Source organism: Panthera onca, chromosome C1 (genome assembly GCF_046562875.1).
Source record: "Panthera onca isolate mPanOnc1 chromosome C1, mPanOnc1 haplotype 2, whole genome shotgun sequence".
Taxonomy (NCBI): Eukaryota; Metazoa; Chordata; class Mammalia; order Carnivora; family Felidae; genus Panthera; species Panthera onca.
Window position 1 is genome coordinate 156,717,779 of NC_138346.1, and position 20,888 is coordinate 156,738,666.

The 20,888-nt window shown below is 43.0% G+C and overlaps 1 protein-coding gene across 2 annotated transcripts in view; it reads right to left on the reverse strand.

The window, feature by feature from the left end:
* The window catches only part of AK5 (adenylate kinase 5), a 259,760-nt gene that overhangs the window by 4,462 nt on the left and 234,410 nt on the right, over window positions 1-20,888 (reverse strand). For both annotated transcript variants that reach the window (XM_078451771.1, XM_078451770.1), the window contains exon 13: window positions 15,949-16,140. In XM_078451771.1, the coding sequence (XP_078307897.1) occupies window positions 15,949-16,140 (192 nt within the window). The remainder of the gene's footprint in view (window positions 1-15,948; window positions 16,141-20,888) is intronic.

The window sequence follows — 20,888 nt, forward strand, 5'->3', positions numbered from 1 at the left end:
ATGGGTAAGAAGGTAGCGATCCATTAACACTTAGCTTATTGTTTACACTGTCCATGACATCATTAGTGGCAGGTCTCTGGTCCCCCTGTTCAGTGGATTCTCACACGGAGAATATTTTAAGAGAACAATAAGGGACTTTTAGAGATTTTCATGTTACTCCTGGGTAAGTCAAAAGAAATGGGAAAGAACCAATTTACTAAGTGCATTTTAAGTTACAGAAACCATTCTCAGTGCTTACAACTTTAGCAAATTTAAATCCACTAACAGGGTGCCAGTGTTTAACACCCTTAGTGAACAGATAAGAATCCTGTAAACTGGGGGCGCCTGGGTGGCTCAGTCAGTTAAGCGTCCGACTTCAGCTCAGGTCATGATCTCATGGCTTGTGAGTTCGAGCTCCGTGTCAGGCTCTGTGCTGACAGCTCAGAGCCTGGAGCCCGTTTCAGATTCTGTGTCTCCCTGTCTCTGCCCCTCCCCTGCTCACGCTCTGTCTCTCTCTGTCTCTTAATAATAAATAAACGTTAAAAAAAAAGAAAAAGAAAAAGAGTCCTGTAAACTGACTGTTTTGTGTGAAGGGGACTTCCTCAGTAATTGAGCAAACTTAAAAGACCCCCAATTCTGAATCAGCAGAGTCAGAATGTATGAAGCTTTAATGTATTTCATTTAATTGAAACCTAGATAAGTGGATGTGCTTTTGACTTTAAGAACCTATCTTTTTGAGTCAAAGACTTAATGTAAAATCCTGCAATAAGTGATCAGTAGAGGAAGTATTTTTTTTAACAATAAAAGAAAAAAAAAGCTACCAGCAAGTGAACAGGAAATAGGATTGAATTTCTGAGTTTTCACCTGACTTCTCAAAGGAGAGCAGTCAGTGATAATATTTCCCGCAGTCAGCAGAACATACTGCTAAATTAGGAAAGTAGTTACACTGCCTTAGGAATTGCAGGCTTTGTCTACTTCTTCTCTTTCATTCTGTGAAGTGAATCTGTAAACCATAAAACGGCTGGTTCCAACACTGCCCAGGTCTAGTTGTGTTTCTCCTGAATTTCCCACGCTGTTACAAAAAGGGCTGGAGTTTTAGTTTTGTTTTTCATGTACTGGCGCCATGGGGCTTCTGAGACTGACCCAGGCTGCCACTGGTTTACGACTGTTGTGTGCACCACCCTCTTACTCTTTTCATCTTGTCCTCTGAGCCAGACGGAGCCTCACACCGCAGGGATCCCTCACCACCAGACGAGGCTCCGCAAAGGCAAAGCCCTTAATATGCAGCACCTGCGTGCTGTCTGGGGCCGAGCATCAGATGCATTCTTCAAAAGTTAGGGTTATGTAAATGACGCTTCCTCCAATTCACATATCCAGTCGGGACACAGATTTCTCCTTATTCTCAAGGCCGTAGGAAGCAAGAGGGCTATGTATACCTTTACTTTAGAGAGCTTTTAGGACGAGCGTTAGCAACAATTTTAGGCTGATTTCGGGGCGCCTGGGTGGCTTGGTCAGTTAAGCGTCCGACTTTGGCTCAGGTCATGATCTCACGGTCCATGGGTTCAAGCCCCACGTCGGGCTCTGTGCTAACAGCTTGGAGCCTGGAGCCTGTTTCAGATTCTGTGTCTCCCTCTCTCTGTGACCCTCCCCCATTCATGCTCTGTCTCTCTCTGTCTCAAAAATAAATCAACGTTAAAAAAAAAAAAAAATTTTAGGCTGATTTATAATCTGCATATTAATGGCTTCTCTGTACATAGGATTTTCCAAAGCATAAGGATTTAAAATCTTTCCTTCTTTTTCCTCTTCCTCCCAATTTTGTCTGAAGTTTAAATTTGGCTGGCAGCTCTTTTCATAGACATCCACAAAATTCTAAAACATATCTGATCAGTCATTTCCCTGTTTAAAATACCAGCAGTATTTAGTTGGAACTTTCTAAGATGGTCTAGAACTGTACTATCCAATGCAGTAGCCACAGGGGGCTTCTGAACACTTGAAAGGCAGCCAGTACAACCGAGGAGCTGACTTTTTAATGCTATGTAGTTAAAATTAATCTAACTTTTAAAACTGGTACTTGGACTCCCTTATTAGAAAATTCAAAAATATATTGGAACAACTCGAGTATGTGAGATCTGCCATTTTAACCACAAATTTTATGGAATATAAATACAATCTATTTCTGATGAAAATTTAGCATCTGAATTGTGTTATGCTTAAGTACTGGATTTTGAAGACATATTAGAAAATAAAGTATCATAATTTTTATATTGATGGCATGTTGAGAAGCTAAGACTTAGGATATATCAGGTTCAATAAAATTTATTTTCGAGCTCATTTCATTTGGTTCTACTTATTTTTTTCTTGTTAATGTGACTACTAGGAAATTTTAAATCTATGTATGTCTATTTCTGTTGGACCATGCTGGGCTAGAAAATTTGTTGAATGAAGGAGGAATGAATGAATGGATTCAGGTCCTTCATGGTCTTGCCTCAGCCTTGCTTTCTGGTCTAGTGTGTTACTGCTTTTGTTCATCGGCTCTGCACTAGCTACATCTTGTGCTAACATTCTTGGGCTCTTCCAGGTGTCAGTGCCTTTGTCTCCTTCTCTTCTGTCCGTTATGAACTTGTATTCATCCTTTAGGACCTGTTCAAATGTCGTCTTTTCTCTGAAGCCCTCACCTACCTTTCCAGGTTCGGTACTCCCAAAGGCCCAGAACATTCTGTAAATCTTATTACTATATTTACCACTTTGCTGTGGTGCAGAATTTCATGGGTGTCTTTTCCTCTCGGAATTCCTGGCATTAACCACCATGCCTTGGACATCAGAGATGCCCCAGTCTTCTGTTGGCTTCTAGAATCCACGGCAGGGGCTCCTGGAGACGTGAATTAAAGTGAAGCCCAGTGAATGGACTGCCCTGAGCTGGCCAAAGGCAGAGCCTGCCATGTGACTGGAGCAACCACAGGGAAAGGAAATCAAGAAAGTGAATAGAAGAGCACGGGGTCTGGAGTTGTCTTCTGCCTACTGTTCTGGGAGGCAGGATGCAGACACGCACTGAGCACAACTCATTTCAACAGGACCACAGGGGAGCAAAGCAGATTGCACTGAATCAAAAGCTCTTTGCGGGGAATCTAGTGCAGGCCTGACAGGAAGGACGGGGGGGGGGTGGGGGGGGGGTGGGGGGGGGGTGGAGAGAAGACTAGTCAGGCAGAATAATGAAGAATGAGTTTCTTAAGACTCTGGGAGACAGATGGAAGATTTATGCCTCATTTGTCAGGTGAGAGGACAGAACCTTGGGGCTCCTTGAAGTCACCTGCCCTTTTGTGCACCTCTTTTTACTGGGCAGGCAAGCAGGATGGAGAGCTGTCTCCAAACCCAGGCTGCTACTGGCACTCACCCAGGGCAGCTCCAGCCCGAACTCGGCACGCTTCACACTCAGAACTGAGAAGCAAACTCAGCGGGGGAGGGGCATTGATAGAAGAGGCCAAATAGCCAGGAACTGAGAAGTCCAGAAGCTTTTCTGCATTCAAAAAACTCTTCTCAGGGGGACATGGAGAGAGAAGGAAGTGCAAACGAATGGGTTAAAAAAAGACTGCTTAAAATATCTCAACAATCTCTCCTACTAGACACAAAAGCCCAAATAAGGGTGTTCCAGTTCCTGCACAGTTGTCAGTAGTAGACAAAACAACCAAACTAGAAACAAACCGGTTGAACAAATTATAGGATATCCATGTTATAGAGTATTACATGACTACTAAAAAGAAAACACTGTGACGTCTGTATTGGCTTCCAGAGAAATGTGTACAGGATAGTATTTTCATGAAATCAGAACTTTCCACCATGGGGTATGTGTATTTATACAAAGTAGACTGGTCGGGGTCAGAGAATGAGAGAGTAAGAGAGAGAGAGAGAGAGACAGAGTGTGTGTGTGGGGGGGGGGGGGTGGGGCGGAGAGACAAGGAGGAGGAAGAGTAGGATTGGGGAGGGAAGGTAGAAAGATACACAATAAACTGTTCATGCTGGGTATTTGAGGGGAGTAAGGTTGGAGGTATTAAGGCATTGCTAATTGTTTTATTTATATATACATTTATACACACATATACACATAGATACTTCTACTCCTTGCTTATTATATTAAGTACTTATTACTTTAGTAATTTAAAAAAATCCTTTGAAATAAACCTAACCCCAGCCACCAATGTGAACACTTGACAGTTTTAACACAGCTGGGACCACTGAATCACCTGCTAATGCTTTTCTCTCCTTAGTCTGTTTGATCTTCAGAGAATCTGAAGAGAAATCCCCTCTCACCTCCTGGGGCATAGGATCTGGTGAGCACCCCTTGCTATAGCCTCTCCCAGTTTCCCACCAAAATACCCATGGAGACCCAGAAAAAGATGAATGGCTACAGAATTCTGAAAACTTGGATTGCTACCTATTGCCAGTGGAATTAGATTCCATAATCTGCTCCTGACTTAGAAAATGACCAGAAAAGTCGGCATCTGCCATTCTGCTATGTGGTTACGACTTTCAAAGACAAGAGCGGTTCTCCCTAAGTCCCACCAGGACATCTTTTTCTAAATCTAATTTAAGATTGTATTACCAAAAGAACAACTAAAGAGAGAGGGGGGGAACATGTCCCAAAGGATGGATCCTGATGCAGGAGGGGAAGCAGGAAGAGGCATAGGAGCAAGTGCATCTCGGGGTGGTAGTGGTCCCTGCTCAGCGCGCCTCAACCCCCAAATCCCACATTTGGTGTGAGCCTCCCTGATGCACCCCAGTGTGCCTTCCAGCATGAGATCCAACAGGAACAGACCTGAGTGCCGCTGGTCCTCAAGCACACAAAAAGTGAGATTAACAATCACCTGTACATCATGTGGGCCATGAGATTCCCTTCCACCCCACCTCCTAATTGAAGGACATAGCAAATTATAGTTTCCAAAGATGGTTGCAACAATATCTCCCACCCCACATACTCTTTTTTTTTTTTAATTAATTAATTTATTTTTTTAAACGTTTATTTATTTTTGAGACAGAGAGAGACAGAGCATGAACGGGGGAGGGTCAGAGAGAGGGAGACACAGAATCCGAAACAGGCTCCAGGCTCCGAGCTGTCAGCACAGAGCCCAACGCGGGGCTCGAACTCACGGACCGCAAGATCATGACCTGAGCCGAAGTTGGCCGCTTAACTGACTGAGCCACCCAGGCGCCCCCCCACATACTCTTCTGAATATGACCTTGCTACTCACTCATCAAGAGACGAACTATAATCCCCTTCCTCTTGAACCTGGGCTGGCCTTAGGGACATTCTTAGAACCAATAGAATGCAGTAGAAGTGAGGTTGTGTGATCTCGGCGTGGCCAGAAGAAGCCTTGCAGCTCCTGCCTTGGCCTTTGGGAACATTCCCTCACTGGAGGCTCCCGTTGGGGCACCATCCTTTGGAACCCAGGAGCAGTGCTGTGAGAAGTGCAAGCCGTTCTAGAGAGGTCACGTGCAGGTGTCTGGCTGTCCCAGCTAAGCCAGCCCGGTTCAGGCACCAGACATGTGAATGAGGTTCCATCTTTGAATTGGACATAGCAGCCCTCTCCGTGGCAGCCCCCAGTTTGAGTCATCCCAGCTGAGCCCCAAATGCCATGGAGCCAGGAAGTACCATCCCTACTGTGCTTTTTCCAAACTCCCGAAGCACAGAAGCCACAACTATCAAGTAACGGCTGTTGATTTATGCCACTAAGTTGTGGAATGGCTTGTTACACAGCGATAGATAATCAGAATATAGAGGATGTGTAAACTTAAACAAACTGAGGTTTCTGGGGGGAAAAAAACTAGAAACAGACAAAGGGCACACTATTCCAGAGATTCAGAAGGAAAGAAGATCTCTGATAATCATATAATATAGAAACTAGAAAAGTTTTAAATACAATTTTTTGAATACTCAACAATAAATATTTATTGAGTACTTTTTTTTTTCCTCATGTGCCAGGCATTATGCTACACTCTGGGGATAAAGGTGTGAATGAGACAGACCTAATTCTTCCCACTACAGAATTTACTTTCCATTGGTGGCCACAGACATGTAAAGAAGTAATTATAATGAAGCATGATAAATACAGAGATGGAGAAAGAAACAGTGCTATACAAACACACAGGAGGGAAAGTTAATGGATACTACTGCTAGTTTAAACTGTATGTAAGAAGACATGGCTGCTATGAAGTAAGAGCAGGCAGTCATGAAATGAGAACAGGCTTGGTGAAAAGGCAACAGCATGAGAAGAAAAGAATGAGCCGGGGCAAACAGAAAACACACATGAGAATTAAGATAAATACTGGTAACTAGGGAGCAGGAACAATAGTGTGAAAAGCTGAACCGGAATGGTGGAAGACACATTTGGGGTTTTTTCCTAGAAAGTCGAGACCACAGAAATGAAAACAACAGAGTGGGTTATAGATTGAGAACTGTGCTCTCCAATGCAGAAATCACTGCCATGTGTTGCTCTCGAGCACTTGAGGTGTGTGGCTACTCTGAACTGAGCTGTGCTGTCAGCTCAAATACACACTGGATTTCAAAGACTTGATAACAACATCAGCATCACCCGTTTCTTTTCCCTGTTTAAATTTTTTAAAAAACATTTATTCATTTTTGAGAGAGAGAGAGACAGAGCACAACCTGGGGAGGGGCAGAGAGAGAGGGAGACACAGAAACTGAAGCAGGGTCCAGGCTGTGAGCTGTCAGCACACAGCCCGACATGGGGCTCAGAACCACAAACCAAGAGGTCATGAGCTGAGCCCAAGTCGGATGCTTAACCGACTGAGCCACCCATGTGCCCCTCTTTTTAGTGTTTAAAATATGGCTACTAGAAAACTTAACATTGCATATATGGGTCACATTATATTTCTCTAGGACAGAGCTAATATAGAAGGAACAGAGTGAGATCTAAGAATTTTATGTTTTTGAGGAGTTTTGAGGAGAAAAAAGGAATAAGGTACATAAAAAATAATCAAAGAATAATTACCCCAAACTCTCAAGTTAAACAAACAAAAAAAAGGTATCTCTGCCAGTGGGAATCGGTGAAGTGAGACTGATATCTGGACACAAGTTTTGAATGACATGGAAAAATTGAAAAAAAAAATCTTTAAAGATACCAGCTGAAAAAAGTTGACTTCCGAATTTGTCTATGCCTTTTCCTCCATAACACTAAATGCTTGAAAACAGTGGAGCATGTTTTCTCCATTTTGATAGAAATATATCATGACCTAAAAGTTTTATATTCAGTGACACTGATATGTGTGTATAAAGCCACTAAAGCAATATTCTCAGATGTTCACAGAAAAATTGAACTAAAAACTAGTTTGAGTTATTTTAGCCAACCGAAGGAAGAATCAAAATTAAGAACTCAAGGGGCGCCTGGCTGGCTCAGTTAGTTAAGGGTCTGATTCTTACTCTTGATCTCGGCTCAGGTCATGATCGAGCCCCAAGCCGGGGTCTGTGCTGACACCTCAGAGCCTGCTTGGGATTTTCTCTCTTCCTCTCTGTCTGCTCCTCTCCCACTCACACACATTCTCTCTCTCTCTCAAAATAAATAAACTTTAAGGAAAATTTAAGAACTCAAGTACAGAGAATTCAAAGTATAAAAGTAATTTTGGGTTTTCCTTTACTTGTGTTAGACTGCACACTTAGGGATCCAGTCCATTAAGGGTTATCAAGGGGTGAAGTCTGACCTTAGGTGCCTTCTGCCTCCACTCCTTCCATGGTAGTGCCAGCAGCTGCATTTCTCATTCTTTATCTCTGGGTTCACAAGAAGTCCCCTGTTAGGTTGGATGACTACCCAGAACAACAATGGGTGTTGCACTATTTCAGGACTTACTAAAAATGGCTAAACTCTTTATGAAGTTGGGACACTGTAGCAGAAAAATTGCCCAACAAGAAACTTAATTTCTCCTCTATAAAAGCAGAGAGAGTTGCCAAGGAACTCGATTTCCTGCATCTGTAAAACTGCATATGTAATGAGTCATTGGCCTCTTTTTTTTTCTTTTTTTAAGTTTATTTATTTATTTTGAGAGAGAGAGGGAGTGGCACAGGGGCAGTGAGAGAGGGGGACAGAATCCCAAGCAGGCTCCTCACTGTCAGTGAGGAACCGGACACAGGGCTGATCCCGTGAATGGTGAGATCATGACCCGAGCAGAGATTGAGTCGGACGCTTAACTGACTGAGCCACACAGGCGGCCCCTCCTTTTTTTTTTTTTTTTTTAATTAAGACTAATAAATAGCCCAGGGACAGTTATCATCTGTTATCAAGCCCTCTTCATCTATGGCCTGGGGTGTTTCTGGGCTGATTATACCATGAAGAAAAAGTATGAAACAAGTGGAGAAAAACAAATGTAAGAAATATATCAAAATGTTCCTTAGTTAGGTTATCTTTGGACGGAAGAATTCTTATCTTTATACTCTTAGATTTTAAAGTGTATTTCTTTTTTAAAAGTAGCTGTTGCTTTTATAGTTAGCAAAAAGAGAAGTTTGAAGTATCAGTTTATACAATTCTGCATATGCCACTGGAGGTAGCTATTTCTGGCGTTTCTCCCAGCTCACAACAAGCCCTTCTCTTCTGGGAATACCTTATCCCCCACCCAGTTCCCAGGGAGGAGTCCCAGGCAGCCATGTGTGTGTATATGGGTCAGGTTTTAATGCAAATGCTACCTCCTCGGAGACTTTCCCAACACACCCACCTAAAATACTCACCCCCAACACCTTACTTTGTTTTATGCATAGAGATGATCCTATCAGCAATTATTTTACTTTCTTATGTGCCATTTTTGCCTTTTCAGTGAGGGGTTTATCTTGGTTATTGCTGTGTCCCCAGCACCGAGAACAGTATCTGACATGCAGTGCGCACTCAACAAAGTATCACACAACAAATGACCACACCTGCCTGGCCAGAGAGGAGCAGGGAGAAGGCTGTGAGCAAAGCAATTCACAACATTTCTGCCTGAATTTGGAGCTGTTGTGCTCACATGTGGACGCAGCGCTTGTAGGGTGGCCATATTCTGGCTTCTGGGCCAAAGAAAGAAAAATCCGGATGACGAGAGAAGAAGGCATGTGTGAAAAGCAAGAGAGACCTGGTCCCACAGCCTTCTTGGGCCTGCTGTGTTTCAGCTGTGGACTGTATAGCTTATCATCAAGTTTTGTGTTTTGGGTCAGGCTGGAGTTGGTGGCTCTTACCTACAAGCAAGGAGCCCTAATTGATAGATCTACAGCTACAATCATGTTTTAAAAATTCATAGCAGTAAGATTTGGAGGAAACAGGGACACCTGGGTGACTCAGTCGGTTAAGCGTCCGACTTTGGCTCAGGTCACAATCTTGCAGTCCGTGAGTTCGAGCCCTGCATCGGGCTCTGTGCTGACAGCTCAGAGCCTGGAGCCTGTTTCAGATTCTGTGTCTCCCTCTCTCTCTGACCCTCCCCCGTTCATGCTCTGTCTCTCTCTGTCTCAAAAATAAATAAACATTAAAAAAAAAAAAATCTTATAAAAATAAATAAATAAATAAATAAATAAAGTTTTGGAGGAAATACTCTAGAATGTTTGCCTCTGAGTGGTGGCTCTACCTAGTTTTTATATTTTCTAAAATAAGTTTGTATTACTTTTATGATTAGAAAATAATATAGGGGCGTCTGGGTGGCTCAGTCAATTGAGTGTCCGACTTGTGATTTCAGCTCATGTCATGATTAAGTCCTGGGTTAAGGTCATGGGATTAAGCCCTGAGTTGGGCTCTGGCTAAGCATGGAGCCTGCTTAAAATTTTCTCTTTCTCTTTCTCTCTCTCTCTCTTTCTCTCTCTCCCTCCCTCCCTCCCTCCCTCTGCCATTGTCTCTGCCCCTCTCCCTGCCTTGTGTGCACACTCTTTCTCTCAAATAAAAAAAAGAACAAAAATCTATAATCTTCTTATATAGAAAGAATATAAGGTGATAGGCCTGGAGGAGTCCAGGAGGTCCTATTCTGTCCATCCATCTTAGTTTAGGATGAAGAAGGGAGAGGTTACACAGTGAAATCACTCACCCAAATTCACAAAGCTCCTTCACACAACACATCAGGCTTTCTGAGGTCCAGGGCAGTATTTTCTCCACCAAAGGTCTTTGGCCAGTTGCTGTGCTTTTTACCCTAAATTGCTATATTTCAGTTTTTATTCCTTACTGCCTTCCTTCCTTCCTTCCTTCCTTCCTTCCTTCCTTCTTTCCTTCCCTCCTTTCTTCCGTCCTTCCTTATTTTCTTTCTTCTTAAACAATGAATCCTCTCACTCAAGACAAAATAAATGCTTCCTTTTAGGGGTTAATTCTAGTGAGTGGGTGTGGCTATCCTACTGCTGTGTTGGGACAGTTTCTATGGCAGCTGTCCAGACTCGTAGGAAAGCAGTGCCACGGTTGATTAATGATGTCTGCCCTGAGCACAGGGAGAAGAGAGTGGATGAAGAAAAGTTCTGTTTCTCAGATGCAGAGCAAAGCTGCCTTTATGAGACAGGGAAAACACTTGGAAAGTCAGGGGATCCATCTGTATCACGTATGCCTCTATCCCCTGGTTTATGTTCTAAGGAGTTCTAACTGTGTTGCATAATGATGGCATAATAAAGGCATAAATAGTAAGGCAGTGGCTGTGCAAATTCCCCTTTACTTTTTGGGTACCTTTGTCTGAAATTGCATCGCACTTTTTTCAGCTAGCTGGCGGCCAAAAGGGCTGACCGTCATTAGGCAGGGGTGTCAGCCGATGGGTAGCTGGGCAACACGGAGGCCTGAAGGAAGTGCTTGTGCAGGGTGGTCTATTTCTGGGCTGGCCCATGACGTGTCTCTAATTCCTAAGTAAATCTCACTGAACTACTGATTTGTCTTGCTTGCATCTAGAAGTGCATTCTCCACTCCTACCTAATTTTAAGAAAACTCCTTAAATGATCCAAGAACCCACCTGGATGGTATGCGACCCTGCCTTGGGCTCAATAAACGAGATGGGGAGGAGGTGCTAACAATCCAAAGAACATCAAACTGTCACTTAGAATCCAGGGGGAGATGAAGCTGTTGCAAGATGCCAGGGCAGAGAACTATAGACCAATTTCCCTGATGAACATGGATGCAAAAATCCTCAACAAGATATTAGCCAACCAGATCCAACAATACATTAAAAAAATTATTCACCACGACCAAGCGGGATTTATTCCTGGGATGCAGGGCTGGTTCGATAGCCACAAAACAATTAATGTGATTCATCACATCAATAAAAGAAAGGACAAGAACCATATGATCCTCTCAATAGATGCAGAGAAAGCATTTGACAAAATACAGTATCCTTTCTTGATAAAAATCCTCAAGAAACTAGGGGTAGAAGGAGGATACCTTGAGATAATAAAAGCCATATATGAATGACCCAACACTAATATCATACTCAATGGGGAAAAACTGAGAGCTTTCCCCCTAAGGTCAGGAACAAGACAGGGATGTCCACTCTCACCACTGTTATTCAACATAGTATCGGAAGTCTTAGCCTCTGTAATCAGACAACACAAAGAAATAAAAGGCATCCATATCGGCCAGGAGGAGGTCAAACTTTCACTCTTCGCAGATGACATGATACTCTATATGGAAAACCCACACGATTCCACCAAAAAACTGCTAGAATTGATCCATGAATTCAGCAAAGTTGCAGGATATAAAATCAACTCACAGAAATTGGTTGCGTTCCTATACACCAACAATGAAGCGACAGAGAGAGAAATCAAGGAATCGATCCCATTTATAGTTGCAACAAAAACCATAAAATAACTAGGAATAAATCTAATCAAAGAGGTGAAAATTTATATGCTGAAAACTATAGAAAGCTTATGAAAGAAATTGAAGAAGAAATAAAAAAATGGAAAAAGATTCCATGCTCCTGGATAGGAAGAGCAAATATTGTTAAAATGTCGAAACTACCCAAAGCAATCCACATAGTCAATGCAATCCCTATCAAAGTAACACCAGCATTCTTCACAGAGCTAGAGCAAATAATCCTAAAATTTGTATGGAACCAGACAAGACCCTGAATAGCCAATGCGATCTTGGAAAAGAAAACCAAAGCAGGAGGCATCACAATCCCGGACTTCAAGCTATACTATAAAGTTGTAATCATCAAGACAGTATGGTACTGGCACAAGAACAGACACTCAGATCAATGGAACAGAAAGAAGAAACCAGAAATGGACCCACAAACTTATGGCCAACTAATCTTTGACAAAGCAGGAAAGAATATCCAATGGAATAAAGACAGTCTCTTCAGCAAGTGGTGCTGGGAAAACTGGACAGTGACATGCAGAAGAATGAACCTGGACCACCTTCTTTACACCATATACAAAAATAAGCTCAAAATGGATCAAAGACCTAAATGTAAGACAGGAAGCCATCAAACTCCTTGAGGAGAAAGCAGGCAACAACCTCTTTGACCTTGGCTGCAGCAATTTCTTACTCAACACGTCTCCAGAGGCAAGGGAAACAAAGGCAAAAATGAACTATTGGGACTTCATCAAAATAAAAAGCTTCTGCACAGCGAAGGAAACAATCAGCAAAACTAAAAGGCAACTGACAGAATGGGAGAAGTTATTTGCAAGTGACATATCAGATAAAGAGGTAGTATCCAAAATCTAGAAAGAACTTCTCAAACTCAGCACCCCAAAATCAAATAATCCAGTGAAGAAATGGGCAAAAGGCATGAATAGACACTTCTCCAAAGAAGACATCCAGATGGCCAACTGACACATGAAAAAATGCTCAACGTCACTCATCATCAGGGAAATGCAACTCAAAGCCACAATGAGATACCACCTGACACCTGTCAGAATGGCTAACATGAACAACTCAGGCAACAACAGATGTTGGCGAGGATGCGGAGAAAGAGGATCTCTTTTGCATTGTTGGTGGGAATGCAAGCTGCTGCAGCCACTCTGGAAAACAGTATGGAGGTTCCTCAAAATACTAAAAATAGAACTACCTTACGACCCAGCAATTGCACTACTAGGCATTTATCCACGGGATATAGGTGTGCTGTTTCGAAGGGACACATGCACCCCCATGTTTATAGCAGCACTATCAACAATAGCCAAAGTATGGAAAGAGCCCAAATGTCCATCGATGGATGAATGGATAAAGACGATGTGGTATATATATATAATGGAGTATTACTCGGCAATCAAAATGAACGAAATCTTGCCATTTGCAACTACGTGGATAGAACTGGAGGGTATTATGCTAAGTGACATTAGTCAGAAAAAGACAAAAATCATATGACTTTACTCATCTGAGGACTTTGAGAAACAAATGAACATAAGGGAAGGGAAACAAAAATAATATAAAAACAGGGAAAGGGACAAAACAGAAGAGACTCTTAAATATAGAAAACAAACAGAGGGTTGCTGGAGGGATTGTGGGAGTGGGGGATGAGCTAAATAGGTAAGGGGCATTAAGGAATTTACTTCTGAAATCATTGTTTCACTATATGCTAACTAAGTTGGATATAAATTTTAAAAAATAAAAAAGAAAATTAAAAAAAAAAAAACAACAAAAAAGAAGCCGGGACAGGAGCCCAGAGCCCAGAGAGCATGAAGGGACAGAGGTTTCCTCTTCCCCAAGCTTGTCCCCTTCCCCTGCTTCTCCTCCAGTCCCCAGGTAGCCCCACCACTGGCAAACCCCACAGGCATCCGCAAACAAGTCTCACTTCCCTGCACCCAGAACCCTTGCTGTGCCCCCCAACCCCACAAAGTTGGGGATGGAGCTCCTTCATCCAGTTGGGCAGAGGCAGTGGCACAAAGGCACAAAGCACTTCCTCTGAGAGGCCCCCTGGGAGTCCTGCGGCCTGGAGCCACACTGCTCTGGAGTCAGTCTTAAATATTTGCTAAGCAGATCATAAATGTCACCTCACTGCAGACCCAGCTGCCAGTGTCTCCAAAATGCATGGAAAGCTGATGAGATGATTCCAATGGAACTGGAAACTTCATTTTCCACTAACTTAGATATTTCTGGGGAGGAATCCAGAACTCAGATTTATCTGAGAACTCAGTCCTGTATCCACGTCCCAATCATTTGTGAGTGTGTAGAATTTAGGTTGGAATGATACACGAGGGGGAGAAAAGAGATTTTCTGACTCTGCCAGTGGTTAAGCTCTCAATTACTTAGGGATTTTTTCACCTGTGCACATCGAAAATGGAAGAAATTCTCTTCTATCTGGATAATTTTCTTATGTGTTCCAGGCTGCACAAAGGGTGGAAATCACTAATCTTGTAAAGGCTTTTGCAACACTGAATTCTTAAGACTCTGTTCTTACATAATGTACTTTTTTTTTTTTTTTGCTTGTTTTTTTAATGTAAGTTTTTTGTTTGTTTTTATGTGGCAACCAGAGGTTACACAAAGCAGGGCAAATAGATTTCATCTTGCATATCAAGTCCTATTAATTGGTAGTAGCAGCCTGAGTGCTGTGCTAACAAACATTCAGAAGCCACATCTGGGTCCTGCAGGAAAGAGTGGATTAGCAATGTCTGCCTTGGTTATGGAAGCTGGGGATGGTGGCTCTCATGCCATGTATTTGATATCCCTGAGTTACATCAAGGGGCACCTTTCAGACTTCTACACCCAGGGATAAGTTCCTAGGATTCTGGAAAATGACCATTAACAGGTTTAGAAGATGAGATTCATGATCAATGGTTACTGCCAAAGAATTGATGTAGCTGCTTCAGAGACAAGTGTGTTATTTATGACTGATGTCTCCTACTAACTTCCTGTGAATAGCAGAAAGTAGGTGTCCACTTTCCCTATTGTGCTTTGGGTCCCACCCTCCCAGTGGTCTCCTGGCCCTACCTTCTCAGGATCGGTTCTCCACAAGGGTGATGGACTGAACATTCTGTCTCAACCCCTGATTGTGTCTGCCCCTGTCCCATCAACAACAGGACAGTTACTTGCCTCCGCATGAGGGTCATCCTGATCCGGTCCATGCTTCTCTCTCCATCTCCATCTCTTGTTCCTCTTTTCCTTGGCACTTTGTGTCACAGCCAAGCTGAGTTCCTTGTTCCTCCTGACCTTTTTCACTTGGGGCTCCTTCTGTGTGGGGTGCCCTGCTCCTTTCACATCACCCCTCTTAGTTCTCCAGTGATCTTCCTTGATGCCTTTCCTGTCCCTTTAGACTGGTTTCAAGGGCCCCTGGAACTCACTATGTGCTCACTTTGAGCCTATATTGTAATCAGAGGTTTGTCTATCTCCCCTACTAAAACCTGAAGCTCTAGCAGGCAAGAACTGCATCTATTTTCTGTATCCAAACCTCTAGGGCAATGGATGGCCCACAGGAGTGCTTCAGACATGTTTTTTAGATGAGTGGATGAAGGGGGACTGGGTAGTTTTCCCAAATTCATGAAATTAATGGTGATTCACCAGGGATTACCACCTGTGATCATTAGGTTGACACTATCCACATTTCCCCACAGTATTTTCACTGTTGTACCAAACTACCTGCCCTCTTGGCTCCAAATGCTGCTTTTCTCAATAACAGTTATTGCAAGAATTCCAAGTGCCAATTATGAACTGTGTAAAAATCTGGAGATTCAAAGTCACTGCATCTTAAATCTAGAAGAGGCCTTTTGGGCCATCTATTCAGCTGAGGTCTAGAAGACAGAACTTTATGCCTCATCCATGCCTTCCTCCTTCCCTTGCTCTATACTGGAAAAAGGAGTTGTTCTTAGCAAATTTAATGGCATCTGTGAGAACTGTATGACCAACTTTTTATGGTCTGTATTATGACAGATAATTAACTTTGATTTATACAAAGGTGAAGAGAGGAAATATTTTGGCTCAAATGGTGCAGCTGTATGCAGCTCTAATTCCCAGATCCCTTGACCAAAATTTACCGTTTTTTTCTTTTCTTGAAAAAAGAAAAAGGGGGAGGGGTAACTGGCTCATTTTGGAGAAAAGAAGTGAAATGTTTCACCTTATGTAGCTGTGTTTTCATCTCATAGTAGGCAATCACAGGGATGGATGCTCGGTAGTAGGTTTCAAGGCGCTTGGCAATGGTGGTGGTGTTGTTTTCTACCAGAGGGCTGCTCTGGTTCCTCTGGAGAAGGCGGTTGGTCATGGTGTCTGCTGAGCAGTCCATACAGATCACCAGGTGCGGGTCTCCAATCTGGGGGGCGGGGGGGGGAAGCATAACACAGTCAGAAATTCCACTCTGTGATATTCTGGAAAGGCCTGAGACCCCTATTTCTTTCCCTTCTTGGTCTACTGGTTCCTCTCAAGGTCCCAGAAGTACAATGGGGCAGAGCTGGGACTGGACTTCATGGCTCCTCTTTTCCAGGTCAGTGGCTTTCCACATGCTGCCTCTGAGCTGTCTCTTGCCCTCAGCTTTTGTCACCTCATAGAATATAGGGATCATATAGAATGCTACCCAATGCAGTTGTAATCTGTCTTCCACACTAAGGGGAGTTTCCTTTGGGAAGCCTTCCCTGAGCTACTGAGGCAGAGCTAATCACTTCCTCCTTTGTACCCCATTCTATCTTACACAACCACCAGGAGCATGGTGACTGTGTCTGTTTTATGTGAAGTCAGTAGAACATAATGGTTGAATACGCAAAGGTTGGAGTCAGGTTGTTTAGGGTCAAATCCTGGTGTGGTGACTTGTCTCTAAGGTGGTCTTCACCAATTCCTTCTCTTGATGTACTTTGAGCTCTTCCCTCACAGAGACATAGAGCCCATAACTCTACTTCCTGACTCTGGCCTGACCTGTAACAATTTGGACCAACAGAATACAAAGGAAATGATACCATATGCTTTTAGAAGCAAGATCCTAAGAAATCTTGCAGTTCTTGCCTGGTTGACTATCATCTAAGATGTCCAACTATTCTGATTGCTAAGCCACGAGGAAGCCCAAGCTAGCCACGTGGAGAGGCCTTGTGAACAGAGATACCCAGCCAACTCTAGACTGTTTTAGACATCCCAGCCCTGGCTGTAGGTATATATACCGGCCTTAGCCATTATCTGACTGTATAAAGTCAACTGTGTGAAGGGCTTCAAATGAGAACCAGCCAGCCAAGCCCATCGAACCCCAGAACACTCCTAGAGAAGATAACAGATTGAATTTTAAGCTACTTGACTTCATCATTAACCGGAAGTATCACTCAACTTCTCCGCACCCTACTTTTCTCATTTGTGCAAAGAGGATGATCACAGAATTGCTGTGAGGGTTAAATAAAATAAAATAAAATAAAATAAAATAAAATAAAATAATGTAAGTGTGTTGCTTGGCATATGGTACTCCATAAGTATTAGCTATGATGTTTATTTCTCCTATGAGGCTACAGTCTCTTTGTGCAGGGTTAGCAGGTGCTTGGCTCCTGGTCATAAGTCTTGCATATAGTAGGGAGGTGATGAAGAAATGTTTTAGTGAGTCAGTGATAATGATATGATCAGCAGCACCAATCTCCCAATCTTCCTATCCTTCTCTTAAATGTTCTTTGGCTCCTGATGTCTTCATGTCTATGTTGCCTCCACTACCAACCCCAACCTTGGATCAAAAGAAACTTGCTCCCTCTCCCGATCTTGCAGTGGTCGGGTTGTGAGTAAACAAAGGTTTGCCACTTCCCCTGTGGGAAGTGCCTGGGATGGATGGGAACAAAGGGTGGAGGAGGACTTTTAGGCAACATGGAATGGTAAGTTGCTAGTAAGTGGCAGACATTTATCTACCCCCTCTATAGGATGTCCTTTAAAATACAAGGAAAAAATTCTCCAAAGTATAGAAGAGTGAAATAAACTTGCGGAATATGTTCATGCAACTTTTCTGCCTGTATTAATTGGAAAATAAAAATGAGCATTTGAGCAACGTTGAAAGGCTGGGTTTGGAAGAAAATGACCTGTATCTACCAGCAGAGGGCGAGCTTGAGGAGGCAGCCTAGGGTTCAGTTAGAGCTTGGCTCCCTGGAGCAATTTCTAGTTGGGTCTGTGTGAGAAGAGGTGATTTTTCTAATTGTGGGCATTTTCAGGTCAGTCTTGATGACAGAAAAGACAATTTAGGAACCCATTCAGGTACAAACAGAGACAATGTGTATCTGAGCAGGAGCTGGCAGTAATTGATCCTCTGGACCCAAATCAGTGCAGAACTGAGAGGTAGTTTTGTCTTCCATATGGATTCTCAAGAGTGTGGTTCATAGACCAGCAGCACAGGCACCATTCGGGAGCATGTTAGAAAGGCAGTTGCAGGTACAATCCCTGACCAACTGAATCAGTCTTGCATTTTAAGAAAATCACCAGGCAATTCTTCACAAAATAATAGTTTGGGAAGCTACTCTCCCAAGCCATTTTCTCGTGCCAAGACAATAGGGTTTGACCTAACCTTTCTTCTCTGTTCCCGTCCTATATTGAAACAAAAAATTTTTTAATGTTTTATTTATTTTTGAGAAAGAGAGAGACAGAGACAGAGACAGAGCACCAGTGGGGGAGGAGCAGAGAGGGAAAGAGACAGAATCTGAAGCAGGCTACAGGCTCCAAGCTGTCAGCACAGAGCCTATGCAGGGCTTGATCCCACAAAATGTAAGATCATGACCTGAGCTGAAGTCAGACGCTTAACTGACTGAGCCACCCAGGTGCCCCTCTGCTCCCATCCTGCATAAAATACTATTGAGCAAGCCATCCCATTTGGAAGTGGCCTGTACCACTAATGTTTATAGTATGTAAAATTTTATGAAATGTTTGCATGAAATACCATTTAATTATTTTTCAAAACACTTTGATATATCTGTCTATATCTTTAGACAGTCCTCTGGAGTAGCTTTCTGTGTCCCAGCTCTGCCCCTTTTTCATTAGACTGTGGGTAACCTTTAACACCACATGAATGGAAGAGTGCTATCCCCTTGTCTGAGTGAATCACAGAGCCCTGGGGACAACTCTCTGCCCCCAACATCACCCTGATGGTATCCCTGGAATTCTGCCACAGCAGCATCGGGTTCCTTATAGCCTTTGTATTCAGGAGATCCCCATTAGAGCACAAGTGTCTTGTAAGGGCAGCTGGCATACAGCAGGCAAGCAACATGTCAGTAGCAAAGGCCTTTAGGTACAGCCATCCCTTAAGCCCTCTGACAGGAGGTATTATCTCTCCTCTAAGTAAAAGGAAATGGAGGTTAACTTGCCCAAGGCCACGGAGGACTAGTTAATGACAGTCCTTAGCCAGCTGTGTGTGTGGCTCCAAAGCCTGTTGACTTCACCTTAGAGGACTTCACCTTCAGAATGGGGCTGAGGCCAGATGCCTGGTGGGCCAAATGGGGCCAGGAGAGGGGGGCCAGACAGTGGGAAAGGAAGTGGGTGGTGTCTGAGGCCATTTTATGTTGCAGAAGCTGGCTCTGGCTGCCTCTTGGGTTCTAGCTGGAATGAGCCCTCATCCCAGCAGAGAGCAGCCACCTGTATGAGCATGTCAGCTGCAGTTGACTTGTGAGAATGACTTTGCCTTAGTAATTCCAGCAGGTGCAGTGGGAGGAGGAGTTTACCCTGAGCTCCTGTGACCCTCACTTTGGTTTTCTTCTGATTAAGTCAGGACACTGGTTAGGCCATATTTACCAGTGGGCAGGGGCATGCCACCCAGAAACTCTCTTTTGTTGAGAATAATAGCCATCTTGTTCTCTCCAGGTGCCTCATTTTCCTCATTTTAAAATGAGGACAATACTTTCTACCTTAATAGGACGATTGCCAGGATGAAATGAGTTAATAGATATCAAGTGCCTGGCACATTTTAAGCACTACATAAATGGGAGCCTGGCAATATATTCATCCCTTTGAACTGTAAAAATCCCTGTTGGTCAGATTTGGGTTTAGAAAGAGTCAGAAGTTCCACCCATACTTTTAGCCTAAGTCACATGCACCAGCATATTTATGGTTTCACTGCACTGGGAGGTAAGGGCCCCTGGTTAACAATAAAGTGGCATGACTATTTCTCATTTGCTCTCACCCCAGAGGTATATACCCTCAGGGAACCTCACTATAGTAGGGGTAGGGGGTTAATCCAGCATTCTTGAATAATAACAATAACAATAATAATAATAATAAACCACCCTGCTGCCACCGTAACTTCTGCCCCCATAGTGCCATTACACAGCTCAAAGTTCTACAATGAACTAGAAGTCAGGTGAAGAGGGCAGAAAATTTCAAGTGGAGAATCCCAAGGTATTCCCCAAGGGTTTATCACAATTCCAAGCAATTAGAACACACCAACTAGAAAGTCCGTTGGCCAGATTCATAAGATTTTTTCTTTTTTTTGGCTAAGAGCTCATCCTGAAAATTAGAATACATTTGTAAACAGGATCACTTATCCTGTAGATGGAAGAGTTACAAGGTAGTTAAGAGTAGTCAGGTAGAGGGATAAAGTAATGTCATCATTCACACACCCAGGAATACTATGTGCATACTCAAGGTAAGGGCACCATTTCAGCTAAGAGGCTTCTGGGAGGGAAAAGCCAAGAGCAAGTGCATGCATTTACTTCTGTTAGTATCTGTTTATTTTGGCTGTTGAGCAAAAGGTTGGGTTAACACAAGAAAGTATTTCAATTTCACACTAGAGAGCCAGGCTAAGCACACACCCCCTCCTTGAGATGATAATAACCCTCTAAAGTGGAAACAATAATATCTACTGAATGGGATTATAAAGATTAATAAAATGACATATGTAAAGCATGTAGTTCAATTCCTGGCATATTTTAAGTGCTCAAAAAATAATAGCTATTACTCTGTTAGTTATGTATTCCGTATGGTATTATCTGTATAAAAATGGGTAGAACAGAGACTGGAAGAATACACATCACGATGTTAACAGGAGTTATCTCTGGGTGATTAGTTATTCTTTGTTTTCTAGTTTTCTATAGTGTCTCATATCTATATGATTTTTATTTCTAC